The sequence below is a fragment of the Triturus cristatus genome, chromosome 4_2, assembly GCF_964204655.1.
Source record: "Triturus cristatus chromosome 4_2, aTriCri1.1, whole genome shotgun sequence".
Taxonomy (NCBI): Eukaryota; Metazoa; Chordata; class Amphibia; order Caudata; family Salamandridae; genus Triturus; species Triturus cristatus.
This window is the reverse complement of record NC_140586.1, coordinates 884,141,844-884,164,909: the sequence shown is the minus strand read 5'-3', so window position 1 is coordinate 884,164,909 and position 23,066 is coordinate 884,141,844. Positions and strand designations below refer to the sequence as shown.

At 43.7% G+C, this 23,066-nt stretch overlaps 1 protein-coding gene across 2 annotated transcripts in view; it reads left to right on the top strand.

Moving 5' to 3' along the window:
* Positions 1–21,340, top strand: part of LOC146835334 (uncharacterized) — a 77,891-nt gene extending 56,551 nt beyond the window's left edge. For both annotated transcript variants that reach the window (XM_085602917.1, XM_085602916.1), the window contains one exon: positions 4,081–21,340. In XM_085602917.1, the coding sequence (XP_085459043.1) occupies positions 4,746–6,227 (1,482 nt within the window). In that variant the 5' untranslated portion in view covers positions 4,081–4,745 and the 3' untranslated portion in view covers positions 6,228–21,340. The remainder of the gene's footprint in view (positions 1–4,080) is intronic.
* Positions 21,341–23,066: the final 1,726 nt, after the last annotated feature.

Here is a 23,066-nt window from a genome sequence, read left to right as displayed (position 1 = left end):
CATCCAGATCCTACCAAGGATTTAAACTGACTGTCTGAAATCTTCACGCATTGGAACCTACTATAGGTGTTTAATGAAAGATCGATGTGACTACACATCCCAGCATGCTGTATGAAGAAATCAAGTACGTAGTTGAACCCATGAGGGGTTTTTCAACCAATCAGCATGCAGTATAAAGAGCGCTCCAATGCGAACAGGAGAAATGCCTCTGATGAAGTGGTACGTTGGCCACAGAAACGCGTCAGGCAATATAACGAACATGACTGGCTGGGTCCGGCTGAACCGTGATGCGGAATGGCAGATGCACTATCGAGTGCATCTTGAGAAGCTTCAGTGTTTGCTGGATAAAAAAAAAAATATATATATATCCCGCACAAATATGATACCTCCTTCAGGAATAAAATAACAGACAAGATTAGTCATGTACCCTCCAATTAAATTGTAGGTGGCGATTTCAGTCTCCCACTAGACACGACCCTTGATCGCCAATCCACCTGTAATTACCATCCACCTAAATCCCACAAAATCATAAACTAAATATGCTCTAAATATGATCTTGAAAGACACCTGGTGGTTACAACATCCTGACTCCAGATATTACACATTCTTTTCTGCTCTGCACAACTCTTAAACTAGAATCAAATACATCTGCATTTCTGGGTCGCACACCCATCTAATAAACCAAACAAATATATTGTCAAGACTAATCTCTGACCATTCTTGCATTCATACACTTTTAGCCGTAACGAACCCTAAAACCCCTACTAGGATATAGCATTTCAATAACGATAATATAGCAAATCCAGACAACATTAAGAAATTTGAAGAAACTGTATCAAATTTCATTGTTGATAACACCTCAAAGGTTATAAACAAACAAACTTTATTGCATGCTCTCAAAGCTACACTAAGAACCCCCCCTCATTGATAGTAAAGCAAAAATCAACAAAGCAAAGAACACCGCACAAGAAATTAAGCAGTTTGAATTCAGTGCCCATGACGAGATAGTCTTGTCATGGAGCACGGTTGCGCTGTGCCCATGACGAGACTATCTCGTCATGAACCCCACCCACTAGTGCAACGCCCGGCACAGGAGGGGGAAAGGGCGTGGCACTGAAAGGGTTAACAAACATTAAAAATCCAAATAAAACTACTCTCTCCCTACTCACACAAGAAAAATACAATTGCAACAAAGCTCATAGTGAAAATGCTGTGGATTAATACATTTAAAGGCCTCAAACTTGGCGAAGCCAATAAAGCAGGCAAAATGTTGGCCTCATACAGTAAACACAAACAGAACCATAGAAAGATCATGGTAATCAAAGATAGCAAAAATGAGATCTGAAGAAAATCCTAGACACCTTAAAAAAACTTAATGAGAAGTTATATTCTAAGGAACAAGTAACGACACAGGAGCAATGTAGGAAATACCTAAACAATATATATACTTCGTTTATCTGAATAAAATAAAATGACGCTATCAAAACCAATCTCTCTGACTGAAATCGCTAAAGTAATTGGTATACTCAGGGAAAGCAAGGCTCCTTGCCTGGACGGCTTTACAACCACATTTTACAAGATATTCACCCAGTCACTTCAAACAACTATGTTACATCTATTTAACCACTTTGCAAACTCTGGCACTGTCACCGATACCACAGCGGAAGCCAACATAATAGTGATACCCAAAAAAGTTAAGGCCCTCACACTTACTTCCCGAAAATTACAGACCCGTTTCCCTGATTAACCTGGATTGCAAAATATATGCAAAAATAGTAGCCAAGCGCCTAAACCTTTATCTACTACAGTTCATAAGTAATACCAAAGTAGGATTTTTTTAAAAATGTATATGTCCAACGATAACACCCCCCTTCTATGCCATGTTCTGGACAAGGCAAAATCATCCACATCGCCCTCTATAGCCATTGCACTTGATGCTGAAAAAACATTTGATAGAGTATCATGAATCTTTCTCGAGGAAATCCCTAAAAGCCTTCAACTTAGGAGAAGGATTTATAACAATGATTATGACTTTATATAGCAACCCAAGTCCCTGTATCGGTGCTAACGGTTCCCTGTCGTACCCACTTAAATTAGAAAAAGGTACCAGACAAGGCAGTCCAGTTGTCCCTTCTTTATTCCTGTTGGCGCTTGAACCTCACCTTCTTGACGTACAAGGCAACCTGGATATAACACTAATCAACTTCCAGAGGAAAGTTGTGAAACATTATAAAACATAATGAAAAACTCACTCATCAGAAAAGAAAACAAAAGACTTACTTGATAGTTGGTCACCTAAATTCATCACCGGGTTGGGCCAGATTGAAACAATAAAAATGATAATCACACCAATAATTAATTATTTAATCAACATGCTTCCTCTACTACTCTCAGATTATTTCCATCATAAATTAGAGAAATTAATAACACAATTTATTTGGCAAGGTAAAAAAGCTAGAATATCCCTGAAAAAACTCTGCCCTAAATTCTAGGTGACGTCAATTTAGCCAATTTTAGAGATTGCCAGACAGCTGTTAAACAAGGTACTACCTGGTTCCAAGTACCTGATAGCTACACCCCCACGTGGCTAGAGGTTGAAAGAAACCTAGTGTATAAACTACACCCTGTTACTCTACTTACAACCAACTGCAAGCATATCACCACTTCTAAATACATTCTAAAAAATACTAGTAATGCCCTATTAACCTTTGATAAAAAACTACCTTCCCAGATGAAATTCTCCTCTTTAGCCTCTCTCTGGCACAACCTGAACATCACATACGATGGCCGGACTCTACACTTGGAATCATGGATCACCAGAGGCATCTTCTTTCCTCAACAACTAGGATCCAGAAACTCTTCTCTAACCTTCTCGAACTAACAAACCCAATACCAGATAGATCAAGAATTCTATAATTTTTTTTAAACTAAAGACAGTTATTACCAAATCTAAACATCATTATAGAGAACCGTCCCTGCCAACACTCCTTACTAAATTTAACATACTAGGCCATCAGGTGTCCAAATTATATCACTTAATACAACCCATGGAGTTGAGAATGAATATGAGAACAAAATACTGGGATACTCATTCTTCTACAACCACATCTGAGACCAACTAGACAACATATGGAAATCTGTCACCTCACATAAGATCTCATCAGTACTATCTCAAACGAAATTCTGGCTTATTCACAAAGTTTTTGGGACACTTTCTCCCCTGCACACACTAAACTTTTTAGAGAACCCTGTCTGTTGGAACTGCAATGAAGAAAACAGAAATCTTGCTCACCTCATTTTCAGCTGCAAATCAGTTGGCCCCTTTTGGGATAAGGTTTTTTCCATTATCTCAAACCTATTTATTATAGCTGCTAAGAGAGAAAATTCATATCTCATTAAAGGCTTCCTCGACCCGAACATCAGATGCCCTGCCGACCACCTTCTACTGACATTGGAAGTTAAGACGATCACCTCTAACTGGAAGACTACACACAAGACTTCCTTTCAAGCCAGGCTTAGTTGGGTATCACATATCTTGGGAGCTGATAGCATTGCTTTGCGACACTCCCCATGGAAACCACAACACAGAGCTATATGGGAATCTTTTGATAACTACTTCACCACTAACAAACCCCAATAAACTGAAGACCATATTTCTATACATTTTTGTTTGCTACTTCAATATATACCCATCAATCTAGACAAATGATGCAGGCTGATGTTGTGTATCAATGACACTTACGATATTACCGTTGTCATATGTTATTTGTAACACTTAAATGTGATACATTATGCATTTAAGGCTATGACATTATCAACATGTAAGATGTAAGTGTATAATGTTATGAAATTATCAATGACAGCTGTGATGATTACATTAAGTGATGTTGTGAATTAGCCATGATCTTTATACCATATTAGTTCCTTTCCATCCATTTATTTCCTCCGCCAACTCAGTTTGATTCTGTTTTGTTGTATATTAAAATTAAATAAAAATTATTTTTAATTTGAAAACAATTGTGTATGCACATTCCATAATGTTTCCATGCAAGTAATTATAAATCTCTTTACATCCGACAGAAAACAATCCTTGAATGTACAAAATGTTTAAGAATAATGAAGATAATCCTGTGATTCTGCAAAAACACAGTCCGAAGTATTGAGCTCCAGTATTCAGGAAAACATAAGCGCAGTCAGAGACAGACAAACCAGAACATAAACTGACCGATCCTGTAAGGAGCATCAAGGGCAATTCAATGATTCTACGAGTCTGAGCTCTGCATCTCCGCGCCACAAAATTAAGAAATGACCTTTAAAACATGACAACAACACTGATAATCCACTTCCTGGGTAAACATGTCCAATACCAGCTTTAATCGCACGATTGGTATGATGTGATTACAGCAATGCTTTCCTTTCAAAAGTGATGTCAGACCACCATTCCGTGCTAGCGGTATATTGTAAACTCTTTCGGGCCATTCCACAGCAACCAGAGTAAAGCACAATGGAGTGAAGCCAAACAACTGAAGGGTAAAGGAAAGAGGCATTCTGCTATCTAAAATACAGAGTACTGTCCCAATTTGCACCGACCAGAAGGAGGATGGATCTTTACCTGCAAGCGTGCCGTACCTTTATCCAGTTTAAAGACCTATTCATCCACAAAGAAGCCTTACACACATTCTGAGTGTGGCAAGTATTTAGTGACCTTTTGAATTTATTGTTAAATCGGAACGCAAACTTGCGAAATGCCACACACCTACAGAGAATGTGAGAATAATACAAGTGCTTTATCTGTAATTTTGACTCCTCAAGAAGCACAGTCATTGGATGTAGACAGATACATATCCGACTCAGAGACACCAATCAAGAAAGAAGTATCAGACACATGCAGCGAGACCTTTATTGTGTCATCAATATTAAAACGCCATCAGCAAATACACAGAGGAGAAAAACTGTTCAAATGCACTGAATGTGAAAAGAGCTTTAGTCAATCTGCACTCCTTAAAGAGCATATGCGAAAACACACAGGGGAAAAGCCATTCAAATGCAGTGAACCTGTGAAGATCTTTAGTCAGTTATCAGACATAAAACACCATCAGAGAACACATACTGGGGAAAAACCATATAATTGCAGTGAATGTGTGAAGAGCTTTAGTCGATCATCAGACCTACAAAGACATCAGCAAACACATACCGGGGAAAACCTATATAATTGCAGTGAATGTGTGAAGAGCTTTAGTCGAGCATCAGACCTACAAAGACATCAGCGAACACACACAGGGGAAAGGCCATATCATTGCAGTGAATGTGTGAAGAGGTTTAGTCATTTATCACACCTAAAAGACCATCAAAGTACACACACAGGGGAAAAGCCACATCACTGCAGTGAATGTGTGAAGAGCTTTCGTCGATTATCAGATCTACAAAGACATCAGCGAACACATACAGGGGAAAAGCCATATCACTGCAGTGAATGTGTGAAGAAGTTTAGTCAATTATCCAGCCTAAAACAGCATCAGCGAACACACACAGGGGAAAAGCCATATCACTGCTGTGAATGTATGAAGACCTTTAGTCAATTATCAAACCTACGAACACATCAGCAAACACACTCAGGAGAAAACATATACCACTGCAGTGAATGTGTGAAGCACTTTAGTCAATCAACAGACCTACAAACACATCAGCAAACACACACAAGAGAAAACCTAGATCACTGCAGTGAGGGCATGAAGAGATTTAGTCAATTTTCAAACCTACAAAGACATCAGCGAACACACAGGGGAAAACTATATAATTATAGTGAATGTGTTAAGAGGTTTAGTCAATTATCAGACCGAAAACTGCATAGGAGAACACGCAGAGGGGAAAAACCATTCAAGTGCAATGAATGTGAGAAGATCTTCATACATTTATCAAGCCTAAAACACCATCAGAGAACGCACACCGGGGAAACACCATATCATTGCAGTGAATGTGTGAAGAGCTTTAGTCAATCAACAGACCTACAAAAACATCAGCGCACACACACAGGGGAAAAGCCTTATCATTGCAGTGAATGTATGAAGAGCTTTAGTCAATCATCAGACCTATACAGGCATCAGCGAACACACACAGGCGAAAAGCCATATCATTGCAGTGAATGTGTGAAGGGGTTTAGTCGATTATTACACCTAAAAAACCATCAGAAAACACATACAGGGGGGGAAGCCATATCACTGCAGTGAATGTGTGAAGAGCTTTAGTCGATTATCAAACCTACAAACACATCAACGAACACACACCGGGGAAAAGCCATATCATTGCAGTGAATGTTTTAAGACCTTTTGTCAATTTTTACCCCCTACAAAGATATTATCAAACACACACCATCACTGAACACACATAGAAATAAACATAGAGATGCAGTCAATTTGGTAAGAATTTAAGTACATCAACAATAATACTGACCCATCTGTGGACATACACCCAAGCAAAAAGTGCAGTTATTGTTGGACGTAGGACTTATAAAAAAATGATAAAATCGCAATTATGTGGGACATTCAAATACCAGCTGTTAGAAAGCAGATGGTAAAAGACTGCACTAAAGGAGGGAATTATACAAGTGTCTATCCCCTGCTGTGATTGTTTCTCTACATCTAGGAAAAAATATGAAATACCAGGAAACTTGTGGGAGAATAGCACAATGATTTTTATTCTAAGAGAAAGTTCTAATGAAGAAAATCCAAGGACACCTGCTCATGCTACCTGGAAAAGCAACACTATTAACAATGCTTGGACTAACATGGGAATTTTCAGCTAATTTGTGAGATTAGTGATAAAGCAACAGATTCAAACCGATTTAACAAGCTCTCATTGGAGAATATTCATAGCTGGTTGTGGTGTTTGGTCATTTTATGCAAGCCTGATGATTCTGTGACAGCAGCCAGAAGTGAATGTAAAAAAGCTAGAGAAGTAAATGTGGGCTATAGCACTCTGGGTTAATCCTTGCAGTACATGCATGACATTTACCTCTGGAGCCTTGATGTGGAAGAAATAATGCTCATTGCTATCATCATTCAATCAAATCCTAGGAGGCACAGGAGTTGAATTATCTAGCGCAATATGTACATATTCTAGGGTTTGCAATGACCCAATAGCGAAATCAAGCGATTCGCTATTGGGTAATTGCAGATAGTGATGTACAAATGTGAGTTCAACACATTTAGCAATTCCCAGAGGGTCGGGAATAGACGAACCTTAATAGTATTAATGAGGTAGGTTTCGGGTTGCATCCCAGTGTGAATGGCAGAAATCACAGAAAGAGTAGTCTGCTAAATAAAGTAATTTTTCTTAAATGCAGCACGTTTTCCTTAAAATAAAACGGGATATCCTTCAAAGTGTAAAATGAACAGTTTTCTTTTCATTTTTTAAGAGTCCTAAACACGCCCCTTTCTAATACCGATTCGCAAACCCAATTTGCGATTCGGTAATCAATGACCGAATTGGAAACTGGTCATTTGTACTTCAAAAAAGACCTTGAGCCAACCATGTTATTGGTACCACTGCTGTACACCACTCTACTCTACATCATTATTTATTTATTTTATTTTATTTACGCAACTTTTATAGCGCGACAAATACCCAAAGGTGTCTCGGCGCTGTAGAGCAACTGGAATCTATCATCAAGTCATCCTCTTACTGATTAAACAGCCATGTTTTCAAGAGCCTGCGGAAGCTCATCAGATTCGGGGCAGTTTTGATGGCTAGTGGCAAGAGGTTCCAAAGTTTTGGAGTGGCCACAAGAAAGCGCCTGTCTCCCCAGGTGACCGATCTTGTGCGTGGCACCGGGAGGAGACTGTTATTGGCCGATCTTAATTGCCTCCTAGGAGTGTACAGCTGGAAAGCTTCAACCAGGAACCTAGGTCCAATGCCATGTACAGCCTTATAAGCAATACAGAGGGCCTTAAACTTGACGCGGCTCTCCACTCTCAGCCAATGAAGCTGACGAATACCAGGAGTGGTAGATTTGCGACGAGGGATGTTGAGAAGAATCCTAGCAGCCGCATTCTGAATAGATTGCAGCTTCGTTGTGACACGCTTCTGGGTGTGAAGGAGAAGTGCATTCCCATAATCTATCCTGGAGAAGACTAGGGTAGAGACCAGGGTCTTCCCAGCTGACGGCGGGAGATAAGGCAGCAGCTTCTTGATTTTTTTCAAGATGAAAAAAGACGACGACACAACCTTGTTGGTGTGGAGGTCGAAAACCAACTTATTATCAAAGATCACTCCCAGGTTTCTGGTTTTTTCTACTGGGACAGGTGGAGGGCCAAGCTTTTCTGGCCACCAACCAAAGGACCATTCAGGGGAGAGTCTTCCAAAGGTCATGATCTCGGTCTTATCCGAATTGAGGCGAAGGCAGTTCAAAGCCATCCAGCTACTAACCTCAAGCATAGCTTTCTGAAAGTTGGCTGCTACCGTGAGACCATCCTTATGGATGCCCAGCACCAGCTGGGTATCGTCTGCATACGATGTAAGCTGTATCCCATAGGCCTTTATTATCCTCGCCAAGTCCGCTACATAGATATTAAAAAGCATGGGACTTAGCGAGGAGCCTTGTGGGACTCCACAAGGGAGTGCAGAGATAGGGGAATAGAAATCTCCCAACTTTACTGTCTGGGTACGGTTTGCCAGGAACGATGAGATAAGATCCCTGGCGCAACCGTTAATCCCCAAAGCAGTGACACGGTCGACCAAGGTGGCATGGTCGACCGTGTCGAAAGCTGCTGACAGATCCAGAAGGATAAGAACAGCCGCCCCTCCCTGGTCCATGATCACCCTGATCTCGTCAGAGGCCTTTATCAAGGCAGTCTCTGTTCCATGCCCTTTCCTAAACCCAAACTGCGTATCGTCGAGAAGCTGGTGAGTCTCGACGAACTCTGAGAGCTGTCTATTCATCAGGTATTCGCATACTTTGGCAGGAAAGGGCAGGCACGCGATCGGTCTGTAGCTTACAACAGCTGTGGGATCTAAGGAAGGTTTTTTCAGGAGGGGTTTTATGACAGCGTTCTTCCATATACTTGGAAATTGGCCTGTCGAAAAAGCAGTATTGCAGATCTCCATGAGAGGGCGGGAAATCACTTCTGTGAGTTTTGACATCACGGATGGGGGACAAGGATCCAGTGGGGAGCCCGATTTGATGGTAGAGACGATTTTAATCACATCCTCATGTGAGGCGGGTAGAAAGCATGGAAAATGGTCATGGTTGTAGTAAGACAATGCTTCTTTCCCGCTACCACCTCTACATTCAGTTCTAGAGTTATCTTCAAAGGAAGCATATATATCTGCAACCTTTGTGATAAAGAAGGCTGCTAATTCGTTACAGAAAGCCTGTGAGGGCTCCACTTCAGGCCCGACAGGGGGGGTAGACAAGCTGGTGACAACAGAGAAGAGTTCTCTGGCCGAGTTAGCAGCGGTCTTAATTTGTGCCGAGAAAAATTCGGTTTTTCGGGCCAAGATTGCCTTTTTGTAAATCTGAAGGGCATCTTTATAAGTTTGTCTGGCTATGGGGCAATAGACCTTCCTCCAGCGCCTTTCTAGATTTCTGCAGTGTTGGCGATGTAGTCGAAGATCTTCATTGTACCAGGGGGCCGAGGGGGATACTCTGTTGGGCTTCGTAATTTTCTCTGGGGCCACTAGGTCAGCGGCGCTTCGGATCCAGTCCTGAAAAGCCGAGGCCGATAGTGCCGGAGTATTTCCACCCTGAGGACGGGAGGAAGCCAGGGAATGTAGCATCTGAGGCATATCTGCAGTTTTCCAGGCACGAGTGCCCATTCTGGTTCCCGGCCTGGAGACTAAAGGGGCAACAGGTCGTATGTCTATTTGAAAGATAATGGCCCTGTGGTCAGACCAAGTAATTGGGATGATATCTAATACAGATATACCAGGGTCATTCGTGAATAGACCATCAAGGGAATGTCCGGCTTGATGCGTAATGCCCTTGACTAGTTGGTGCAACCCTAAGTTGGAAAAATCAGCTGTGAGTTGGGCAGTATCGGAGTTGTCCTGCTCTTCCAAGTGAAAATTAAAATCTCCCAATATAGTGTATGTATCAGAACATATAATATTGTCACTTAGGTCAGAAAGGGAGGAAAGAAAAGAATTACGGGGGTCAGGGGGACGATAAAGTATGACACCCTTTAGTGCCTGCTTGGGGGTAATGCTAATGGCAAAAGCGGCTGATTCGCAGTTAGCCGAGTTTATAGGATCAAGTGTGGTACGATATTTATCCTTAAAGATAATAGCAAGGCCGCCACCTCTTCCTACAGGCCTATCATGTCTGACAACACTGTACCCAACCGGAGTAGCATTACAGAAATCCGGACCAGACCCGGCATCTGCCCAGGTCTCAGTAGCAAACAGTAGATCCAGATCATGAGTGACGATAAATTCATTGATATAAAAGCTATGACATGGAAGTGAGCGCGTATTGATGAGCGCAGCTCGACATCCATGCAAAGCTCTGTTCACTACAACATAGGACCTGCCATCCTGTAGGCCAGAATAGGCAAGAATGCTGGATTGGGGGAGAAGATATCCACAGCCTGGACACACAAATAATCGAGTGGCCATCGCATCTTTCAAGGGGGCCGTAGTACAGGTCGGACAGATCTTACCAACATGCAACTCTTTTAAGTGCCGGGAAGAGTACATCAGTCGGGGGGCAGGGGTTATGGCCCTGGGCCGTGTCCGGCCGCGGACGGGCGCAGACGGGCTCGGCTTCGGCGCGCGCCCGCTGCGCCAGCCCGCTGCGCCGTCTGAACATGGTACTCATTATATAGAACGTGAGGAGGGTGGGAGGCCAGCGCGACTAGAGCGCAGCCCCAGCCCACACCCAAGATGGCGCCCGCCGCCGCCTTCCCCAAAACAAAAGCGGTAAGGCGAGGCAAGAGAATGATAGTGCAGCGTGAGTAGGTGTCAGTGTGCCTGCTCTCAATTCCCAATTAATCACTGTATTTTAAAAGTCCCCCAAATTATTTAGCACATAAAAAATGTTTTTGCTTAAAAACGCTACTTTATGATCAATAAAACAACAGGAATTGGATGATACACACAAGTTTGCTCGCAGCCCTAGTACTCCCGACTAGGGAGAGCTCTGAAGGCAGCGAGCGGCGATAAAATCACAGCTAAATAGTCTGGGGAGGGCGGGAGGCCAGCGCGACTAGAGCGCAGCCCCAGCCCACACCCAAGATGGCGCCCGCCGCCGCCTTCCCCAAAACAAAAGCGGTAAGGCGAGGCAAGAGAATGATAGTGCAGCGTGAGTAGGTGTCAGTGTGCCTGCTCTCAATTCCCAATTAATCACTGTATTTTAAAAGTCCCCCAAATTATTTAGCACATAAAAAATGTTTTTGCTTAAAAACGCTACTTTCTGATCAATAAAACAACAGGAATTGGATGATACACGCAAGTTTGCTCGCAGCCCTAGTACTCCCGACTAGGGAGAGCTCTGAAGGCAGCGAGCGGCGATAAAATCACAGCTAAATAGTCTGGGGAGGGCGGGAGGCCAGCGCGACTAGAGCGCAGCCCCAGCCCACACCCAAGATGGCGCCCGCCGCCGCCTTCCCCAAAACAAAAGCGGTAAGGCGAGGCAAGAGAATGATAGTGCAGCGTGAGTAGGTGTCAGTGTGCCTGCTCTCAATTCCCAATTAATCACTGTATTTTAAAAGTCCCCCAAATTATTTAGCACATAAAAAATGTTTTTGCTTAAAAACGCTACTTTCTGATCAATAAAACAACAGGAATTGGATGATACACGCAAGTTTGCTCGCAGCCCTAGTACTCCCGACTAGGGAGAGCTCTGAAGGCAGCGAGCGGCGATAAAATCACAGCTAAATAGTCTGGGGAGGGCGGGAGGCCAGCGCGACTAGAGCGCAGCCCCAGCCCACACCCAAGATGGCGCCCGCCGCCGCCTTCCCCAAAACAAAAGCGGTAAGGCGAGGCAAGAGAATGATAGTGCAGCGTGAGTAGGTGTCAGTGTGCCTGCTCTCAATTCCCAATTAATCACTGTATTTTAAAAGTCCCCCAAATTATTTGGCACATAAAAAATGTTTTTGCTTAAAAACGCTACTTTCTGATCAATAAAACAACAGGAATTGGATGATACACGCAAGTTTGCTCGCAGCCCTAGTACTCCCGACTAGGGAGAGCTCTGAAGGCACTTCTCCACTCTACACAACACCTTCTATGTCTCTCCACTGTGCACCACTTCACAATACTCTATGCCACTCCACTCTACGACACTCTATTCTACTCTGACACTGTGCTCCACTCTACGCGCTCACCTCTACAGCCTTCCACTCTGACACCCTACGGCACCCACAATACTGTACACTACTCCATGGCACTCCTCTTTACTTCTCTCCATGCCACTCGACTCTAAGTTATGTTATGTTATGTTAAAAAGTTTATAAAGCTCTCGAATACCCATGGGTGTCTTGGCGCTGGTTGATTGACAGTGAGGTAAGGGTACTGGGTACCTAGAGGTTAAAAAGCCAGGTTTTTGTTAGCTTCCTGAAACTCAGCAGTGTCGTAGCTGCTTTAATGCTCATTGATAGACTATTCCATAGGGCCGGGGCTGCAGTGGTAAAACAACTGCCTCCCCATTTAAGTCTCTTAAAGCTGGGACAGGACACTGTCAGGGTGTTTTTAGATTGAAGAACTCTATTTGGTACGTACCACGAGAGGATTTTTTAAGGTTGCTGAGACCTAGACCATGCAAGGCTTTATAGGTATGGCATGATGCCTTGAATTTAATGCAGTTCCTTAATGGAGGATGAATCTGAATAGAATTTAGGCAGGTCGAAGACGATCCTGGCTGCCGCATTCTGTACATTCTGAAGTTTCTTCATATGTTGTTTTTGAAGCTTGGTGAAAAGACCATTACAGTAATCCAGTTTTTCTAGGATTAATACAGAAACAACAGTTTTTCTGGTGGTCAACGGGATAAAAGGAAGGATCTTTCTAATGATTGTCAGAGTGTTAAAACTGGCAGAGACAACTGAGCTAATGTGTTTATTAAAGCTCAGCTTGTCGTCTATCATTATACCTAAGTTTTTTACTTTTTGAGCAGGGGTAGGGAGGGTTTCCATCTCTGCTGGCCAGCATGCCGTGCTCCAGGATAAAGATTATTACCAAAGAGTATCACCTCAGTTCTTTCTGCATTTAATTTGAGACAATGCTTTCCCATCCAGCCACTAACTGCTCTCTTGCAGTTGTGAAATTGAGAGATGGTTACTTCAGTGTTGTTAGCGGCCAACACCACTATCTGGGTGTCATCTGCATAAGAAGTAGGGGAAAAACCCAAAAGATCTGATCAAAGATGCCCATTTTGAAACATAAACATAAAGAGCAAAGGTACTCTACTGTACCCCACTTCACACCGCTCCATTACACTCCACTATACGCCTCTTTATGACACTCCACGCCACTCTCCTTTACCCTAGTGACTTTTAGCCATGCTAAAAAGCAGCTACTCTAGTGTACAACATTGCTGAAACATTTTGGCAAAACCAATAGCTCCTGTACAGGTGAGACCTACTGGGTTTGCCAATTCTTGCTTAAGGTACATATTTATTGCTACTTTATTTACTGGGTGTTAGATCGTGTTTCATCTAGCACAACTGTGTCTCTGATGGATGTGGAATGAAGGAGACAAGTACAATGAGTTTCTCTGAAAGCTACGAGTAACATGTAAGGGTGAGCAGTTATAAAGCTAAGGTTATTTAAGGGCTGGATTTTTGTCAAAGTGTTTATGCAACGATCATTTCCAGAATTTCATAGTATCGAAGGCTGTTCCTAAAAAGCCCCTGTAAGAACATACAGCGCTAAAATTCAAGCAAATGCAGTCTATGGAGCCACTCCACTGGTGTACGGAGTAGGACAGTATTGAGCTGTAAAAGAGAATTCCGTGGGTTCTTTTGGGGAATAATAATTCTATAGTGCTATGGGAGCTTAACTTTAAATGTATAATTGACTGTAGTGCAACTTAAAGGACTCCTGTACTAGGTCAAGATATGAGTAAGTAAGTGGTCTGTGCTGATGTATGTGTTTGGTACATGACAAACTGCTGAGATTCTGAGAATAATGTTCGCTGAATTATTTTGAAAATCCTTGTTGTCATTGAGCATAAATGATTGGCACAAGGATCGTGATGATCTCTCAGTTTATTCTGCTCAAATAGGTGTATGTAATTGTGTTAAAATGCCCTCATTTTGGGTGCATATTCATTACAATACGTCTACAGTCAGGGCACCATATCTAAAAGCAAGCATTGGCATAGCCAGTAGTTCTCTGCACCGTGAGAGCTATTGTCTTTGTCAATGTTTTTTTGATAAACAAGTTTTTATTGAATTTTTCAGATTGTAACACCAACAGCAGTGTTAAAACAGTTGAATAAGACATGTAAAATATAAAAAGTCAGTGTAGGGCAATTTATTTGGCACACGGTGAACATTACATGAATGGTGTGGATCGTACTAATGAGATGGAGCATCAGGTTAGACAGTCTGCCCAAGCCATTTCCCCATACCTTGGCGTGTTTCCAGGGACACCCACAGGCTTCGTAGACTGCCCGCTCCTGCTGTACGCACCAGTCCAAAACAGCCCTCCATTTGGCCGGGGTAGGTGGTCTAGAAGCCAACCATTGTGAGGCAATGTCCCGCTTAGCCACCAAGAGGGCCGTTCCCAAGAAGGACCTCTCAGCCGTTGTTCCCCCTGTCCCCTCAAATACCCCTAGTAAAATCAGTGTGGGTGATATGGGAATCCCGTAGCCGAGAACCCCGGACAGCTCCCCAAGCGCCTCTGTCCAGTAGGTAAGTATGACATCACAGGCCCAGACCATGTTGTAAAAATCTGCCAGTCCTATGTCACATTGTAGGGAGGTGGGGGTGGGTTGTAGGCTGGCCCTATGCAGGCAGTGCGGGGAGAGATAAACAGAGTAGAGATAGTTTGAATTAGGTGCAGCCTGGCCAAGGTTGTAAGTTCCCGTGCGTCCATTAATGCGTCCCTCCAGTCTCCGTCCTCCATAGGTCCCACCCGTTCCTCCCACCGGTTCCTGAGGTGGTCCAGGTTCCGGGGTGAATTAATAATGAGTGTGCGGTAGATGTGTGAGATCCCCTTCTACCCATGTGTCCCATCAGCCATTTGGCTTCCAGTGGACTGAACTGTGACAGGGGGTCGGTGGAAGAGAGTTGGCGATAAGGGTGTGTCTGGGCTGGCGATATTTGTAAAACTGAGAGTTTGAGAGGTTTTATGTCTGCTGCAGTTCGTGAAAGGACTTTATGTGAGTCCCTGACTAGACATCCCCCAACCTTGTGATACCAATACAGTCCCAGGGGCGAAAGCCACTAAAGGACGCTGTTTCCCTTAACCAGGTGCCAAGCCACAGTGGAGTTTGCTGCGTAAGCGTATTCCCCCATCGCTCGTGTCGCATGGCCGATCTCCATGCAAGAAATACCACCCGGGTCACTGTAGGCAATGAGAGGGGGTTCGGAGCTCCATAGAGCATGCTCTGAATCTGGGAGAAGTCCAGCTGTGTGAGCTCCACTCTGTACACAGGGTCTGACCACACCCTTGTGAACAAGTCATGGATGACGAGCTGATGTGCATAGAGATAGTAAAGATAGAGGTTGGACATACCCATGCCCCCATCGCACGGTCCTTGCTGGCAATGTACGAGAGCGATGCGCTTTGTCAATGTTAATGTTGTTTAGCCGTCTGTGAGCATAAGGGGGAGGGGTGGCATCACCTGCTCCATCGAGGAAAGTGGTGACGTAGCAGGGACAGATGGAACTGGGAGCATGTATCGCAGCCGTCGAGGTGGGAGGTAAAGTGACTGAAAGAAGGAAAAGATAAGCATATAGGAAAGCAAAAGAGGGAAGAGCAGGAGTAGACAGAAGGGGAATGAAGGAAACAAGAAACTGAAAAATAAAAGTGGTGGGGACAGGGATGGGGTTGATGTAGGAAGGAGGCTGTGGAAAGAGAGCTGATTCAAGAGGGGAAACATCAGGGCTATGTGGAAGACTAGGAATCGGAAAGATAGAAAATATAAGGTTTGAAAGGGATCAGGAGGAGACAGAGGTAGGCCGAGGGAGATGGCAAGACTGAGCAGAAGGACGAAGAGGGGACAGAAAGAAAGGTGACATGGGGAAGGGGCTGGTGTATGAAACAGACGGGGAGAGAGAGAAAGGCAACCGTGCAGAAGGGGGGCGAAAAAAGATCTAATTGAAGGGAGGCATCAGACCTCTTAGAAGCAGTAACAGCAATAAAAGGAGCAGCAAAACTCAGAAACCACAGACTGTAGCATTAAACCCAGAAACCACGGTCGAAAAATCCACAGGAGTGAGATTTGAGGAAGTTAATCTGGAAGTCAATGTTTTGTCAAATAACTTAGCAATTCGTTGATGTTAGACTAAACCAAAGTGAATGTTGTCACAGACCAGTCAGCTAGAATCCACTCCAAACCGATATTAAATCAACAAAATTCAGAAGCAGCTGAGGTGACGTCACATACTCCAGTCCGTGTAGCATGTGAACCATGGTCACACCTTTACCTATTTGCAGCAGAAGTGCGAAGGGGATGAAATGTAGTGGAAAGTACAAAATTAAACGGATTCTAGGGCTGTGTTGCCTTCTGAATACCTGAAACTAGGGGTTGCAAGGGCAGTGTCAGTGGTACTAAAGATAAAACCATAGGTAACAGCTGCTTCCCTGGCTCCACATAACCGACATCCAGGCTGAGACCACAGCCATTAAGATCTGATGTGCTCGAGGTAACGAAAGCATGTATCTGAGAGCTCAAACAATTTTATCACAAGTCATAGGAACTGGCAACGGAAACAGACCACGCAGTTTACAGGGTTGGCACTCTCTATTCCACCTGTGGCCTCCATGGACCCGGGGCAATGTCTGGCTTCATTCTGCCTGCCATCACTGCTCTTTCTATGTTGTTGCCATTGGTGTTTAGTTGCTTTGGAACACACCCCTTTTCCATGCGGTGCTTTAGCATACTTTAATTACTGGGTTCCGCCTACTGTGTCTTGCTGAAGACCCGGCTGCTTGCGGCAGCTGTAACATAAGTGACTGCATGGCTAAGCAGGAGAAAAATATACACTGCTTAGTGTAACACGCAACAAAAAACCTCACATATTACTCATGGAAACATGCATTATGTTTCAATTGCAATACAGTGTGCCTGCTGAAAAACCTACATGGGAAGTTCTATACAAAAAAACTAAACAAACGGTGGCTTTTGGCTTGTAAACAGAAAACATCTGTCCTATGCCAAATGAGCGAGGGTTACCCATTCGTGGTAGGATCGCCCAGCCTTTGGTCAAGTTTTGCTGGGACAGCAGGGTGAACTTCTCTTCTGTTTCAAGAAGCGCTGTGTAGGGTGCAGGGCTGTGCCGGACATGCAAGGGCTGGCCAAGGCAGCCACGGCATCCTCTGTGTGCCCCGGAGCAAGTGGCCACAAACATCTCAAACTGGCAGGGGAAGCGGCACCTCCTGCCAGGCTCCCAGCAGTTCATCTTCTCCTGACGTGCACTCTAATGGTTTACCATGTGGAAGGACCGGTCACCCATTTTAAAAAATAAGAAAGAAGTCCCAAAACAATGGATTAAGATAGCAGCTACATATGTTTAGAAGCAGTTGGTCGCTGCTTTCGGGGAAGGCTTAATACTGGAAGAGGCATGACTCATGCACGTCATGGACAACTGGGGAGAACAAATAATGGAGCGACGATAGAGCCAGGAAATGGGAAGCTTATGGGCGAGCTGTAAGCCCACAAATTAGATACATGCAAAAAGAACAATTGATGGACAGAATGCAGAACAATGTCATACATTCAACCCAGAGCAGCGATCTGGGCCTAAATCCATTGTTTATTTGCTCCCTATTCCATTCCAGTTTGAACCCAGCCATATATAAATCAGTCTTGACCCTGCGTCCAGTGGTAACAGTCCAGCCCGAACTGCCAGGCCAGGTCCTCCCTGGACTGAAACAAGCATCCTAGGACCGGTTTTGGGGTCTCACCCCTCGTCAGCCAGGATAGCGTGACTCCAGTGGCATGGAGAGCACGGGACTGTCGTTTGGGCATACTGGTCCCAGGATGCTTGTTTCCGGTTCAGGGAAACAAGGGTCCGGTTCCCGCAAGGAACAGGGTCCAGACTGATTTGCATGTGGTTGGGTCCAAATTGGGGTGGTGTGGTGAGCAAAAGAATGATGGATTTAACCCGGATCCTTGTGACTGGGGGTGAATGTTTGCTTTGTCCAGCATTCTTTCCATCAATTGTTTTTTGGGCATATGTCGCCCTAAGTGAGAAGCGTATGCCCAGACGTGGGTCCCAAACTCATAACACCACTGGATTAAAGCTAGCCTGGCTGATGAAGGGTGATGTCCTGAAACCGGTCACTGGATGCTTGTTTCCAATCCTGGTAGGACCTGGCTTGGCAGTTCGGGCTGGACTGTACCCACAAGGAACGGGGTCAAGACTGATTTGCATATGGCTGGGCCCAAACTGGGGTGGTGTGGTGAGCAAAAGACTGATGGATTTAAGCCAGATCCTTATGACTGGGGGTAAATGTTTGCATTGTCCAGCATTCTGTCAATCAATTGTTTCTTTTGCATATGTCGCCCTAAGTAGGAAGGGTATGCACAGGCGTGGGTCCCGTGCTCACTACACCACTGGATTCAAGCTAGCCTGGCTGATTAAGGGTGATGCCCTGAAACTGGTCCCCGGATGCTTGTTTCCGGTCCTGGGAGGACCTGGCTTGGAAGTTCGGTCTGTACTGTTCCCACAAGTAACAGGGTCAAGACTGATTTGCATATGGCTGGGTCCAAACTGGGGTGGTGTGCTGAGCAAAAGAATGATGGATTTAACCCAGATCCTTGTGACTGGGGGTGAATGTTTGCATTGTCCAGCATTCCGTAAAGTAGATACAGCATGTCTCTCTTTGAGGCAGTGCATGCTCGCTGTCTAGAGCCAAGACCTAATTAATACAGTGGGATACAATTACTAGCGTGAGGCTGACTCATTTGGTAATTTTAGAGAACCAACACATTTGACACAAAGGAATGAGCTATAATAATGATTGTATTTGGTTTTTGAATGGTTAAACCTTTTTATGCCCCTGGATCTCTTTAAAACAGACGCTAGTCAAAATGTTGATAAAGCAGGTGTGAGATAAAGGCTAGTACAATAGGTCTACGTTTGGTAGGCTTGGACGAGATCGCTTTCAGAACTTGGCAATTACACCTTTAGTTGCTGTTAAATGCTAGAAAGAACGTAGCACATCTGTGGAGCCAGAGTTCGGTTCACCTTGGTACGTTTGCTGTGGAGGTTTTGTGAACCAAAGACATTCAAGTAAAGAAAGACAGCTTCCTATCGACTTAGCTACCTGCCCTATATGACATGGTGGATATTCACCAACAACTGACTTCTCAACCTAAGCTGAGGGCACTGGGGATGTTCCAACTAATTTAAAGGTAGTTTGGTTGAGCAACAAGGCAACAGTCCTATCTTTCACTGCAATGTACATAATAGGGAGGTCATCAATTTCTGTGACGTCTAGTTGCTGACACCAAGGCAACAGATAAAATGATAACCGGGCGGCAATTTGCCAACAGTTATGTGCTGAGCTACATTTTCATTGTACTAAGGCCCTTAAAATGAAAATACTTTTTTTTTATAAGAAAGCTAGTCTGAGAATCTAACTTTCCTCCTAACCTCACATGATCCGTATGTTCTGTAGTAATTAGCCAAAAGTATGAAACAAACTGAAACTAGAGAGTTTTTGTCAAAAAGTGACTTCATTAACCTAAGAACTAGTCAGTCTGTGCATCTTTGAATGTTGATGAAACGTATAATCATTTTTAGATGTAGAATATACCCCTCTATAAGTAGTTGCTGAGTTTGACTATCTTGGTATGAAACTTAGAAGAAACTTATGCTGGACTCCACAGGTGTAAAGGGCACAGTTGTCCTTGGTACAACAAATGGTAAACATTGCAAAAATGCATAGGAAACCCATATCCAGAAGAGTGGCTTCCGGGCTAGAGATCTACAATGTTAAAGCTCTAGGAGCGGTTTTATATGGTGCGGTGATATGGGGCCCCATTAACTCCACATTAACTCCACTTTATTTAGATTTAGCCCAAAAGAAATTACCTATAAAATTGAGCTCAGAGTGCTTATGTTCTGACATCGACTATGGTCTACTACAGCACAAGAGTCTTATAGGGTGGGCCTTCGTGACCTAATGTCATCAAAATATGCAAGCAAGATCTCATGGGTCCGCACTGTTAAGGCTCTTTTATAGAGATTAAGCCTTGACACATATTGGGACTTTCCGAAGTCTTTGTGCCAAATCCAAAAGTCCAGTCTTAAAGCAGTTTATTGGGGTAGTGTTGTAATGGACAATATACAAAATTGTAAAGGATCACTCTCTGTTGGCTTATTGATTGTAAACCGACCCCAATGTTGAGGAGCGCTATTGGTGAAACTTTTCCTCCACTAGCAAGGAAGCTATATTTACAGTTCAGGTATGGATGTCTAACTTTTAAAAGAAAGTGGCACAAAGAAATGGACATGATGGTTGAGAACTGTATTTGTTGCCAAGGAGGACCTGAGACACTTAAGCATGTTTTATCTTTTGCTCTCTATATAGTCCGTCTCAACCTGACTGGATAGTTCCACTTTGCAGAAACCTGGGAGTCAGGAAGCCCCAGGAGGTGTTCAGAATACTGCAGTCAGACACATCTCGTATTATTGTATTCTGCATGGCCAAGTTCCTAATGGCAATGTGGATCAGACATGCCAAGTGTTCTCTTGGTAGTCCCTAAGTTGCCACACTCGCAAGGGCCCCTTCATACTGTATTGTGCCATTTGGACAAACTCTAGCTGACTTATGTTTTTTTACATATATAGAGGATATGTTTTTGTATTTTACACCTTGTTTTTAAAACAAAAGTATTTATGTTGAATCTCTGTGGTCTTTTAAAATGAAAAATTGCTTTCTCTGCTGCTGGACCAACAAAAGAGTATTCAAAAGTTTTATGTTGTATCATTTGTGTTTGTAAGTAATTTGTTCTGTGTAGTACTTTTTGATCTACAGTGATTGAAATAACGTTTTTTTTCATTGAATACTTTTTATGTACCAGTTCCTTGTTTCCTAGCAGTGTTCATGAATTGATTAGTTAATGTTAAAATGCATTTTTGTCATTGACTTATTCTACTGTACTAATACTGTATACATTTTGTGAAATTTTCATTAATTCCTAAATAAATCATGATTGATACTTTCACTCACTTTTTGTCAGCTCTTCTGTGATTCTTTTTTATTTATGAAGAGAGAATGCTTGAAATGTATGTCTAGGGTCTTCTTCATCAGGGATGTGCGAGGGGCCCGATGCAACACTATCGGTTAGTCAAAGCTTAAAGGGCAGGGCACAAAGACTCAAAGCCAGAGGATTTCAGTGTCGAACTTGTTTATCAACACTTAATCATTGTCACTGATCGCAATACGTGACTGGATCAGGCCCCCTCCTACAATGTCCAGATGTCTGCTAGCTGGGTATGTTCAACACAGGTTTGTAAATCAAGGTATTGTGATGTAAAACATGAAAGTAATGGAAACATGTAAGCATTACAAAGGAATGGTGGGGACGATGCCAAGCCCTCTGTGACACTGTTAGTACTGCTAGCAATAGTGTGTACATTTATCTGCAGACAACGCCCTTTTGTGAAAAAGGTCAGCCATGGCTTGATTCTCTCCCTGTTAAACCCAACCTATTTTACACTCTCTCTAGCAGCACCTGTAGACAGCTGGCAAGTGAACACTAAACACTGTTTTACAAACCCATCCTATTCTACACCATCTCCAGCAGGACCTATAGACGGCTAATGAGTGAATACTGAACACTCTCACAGACCCAACCTGTTTTACCCTCTATCCAGCAGCACCTGTAGACAGCTGGTGAGTGAACACTAAACACTCTCTCACAAACCCAACCTATTCTACACCCTCTCCTGGAGTACCTGTAGAAGGCTGATGGTGAACAGTAGACCCATAATAAACCCAACCTATTTTACACTTGGAAAGTGGTGGTGAACAATAGACCCATCACAAACCAAACCTATTGTACTTCTTCTCCAGCAGAACCTGTAGATAGCTGGGAAATGAACACTGAACACTTTCTCACAAACCCAACCAATTCTAGACTCTCCAGCAGCACCTGTAGGTGACTGGTGGTAAACAGTAGACCCATCACAAACCCAACCTATTTTAAACTCTCTCCAGCAGCACCTCTAGGCGGCTGGTGGTGAACACCGAACACTCTCTCACAAAGCCAACCTATTCTACACCATCTCCAGCAGATATGCTGAGTGTTCACAGAGGACAGGCAGCCCTTGTTCTAGAGGAGCATGGGCGTTGAGTGCTTATGACTGAGGGTAATGCTTTTAAAATAATTTATTGATAGTACACATCACTAGTACAGTGGCTGGTGTCAAACTCTTGAAGGGGGAAGGATAACATACCCTAAACTGCTGCAGTTCGAGCTGACCCTAGGAAGTCACCCAAACTTAAGCTGTGATCTGTAGTCTTACCAAATGAACCAACATACCTGATAACAATGATAAGTAAAAGCAAAGTGCAGGAATGGGAAAGTGGTGTCTCTGTGATGAGGACCATCTGGTAACCATACGTATGACAAAGTAAATTTTACACAACAAATTTGTGCCCTGTCAGGGCCACACGATAGGGGTGGGCTCCCTAGATATGGGGCAGTTTTATGGGGCCTGGGCCTTGTGAGGGGGCCCAACTGATTCTACCCATGGCTATATCTTACGCAAACCTTGAACATTGCATGGGAATTTTGTTACACTGTGTGGGGTGCAGGCTCTCCTGACTCCACCTTTACTGCCTCAGTGGGAGCCTGTTTGAAAGCCAGAGAGACGTCTTGGGCTGGAGCAAACCCGAGCCCTTGGAGGACTCAACTGGCCTCACCCACAGGAGTCACGTGGGTGAGG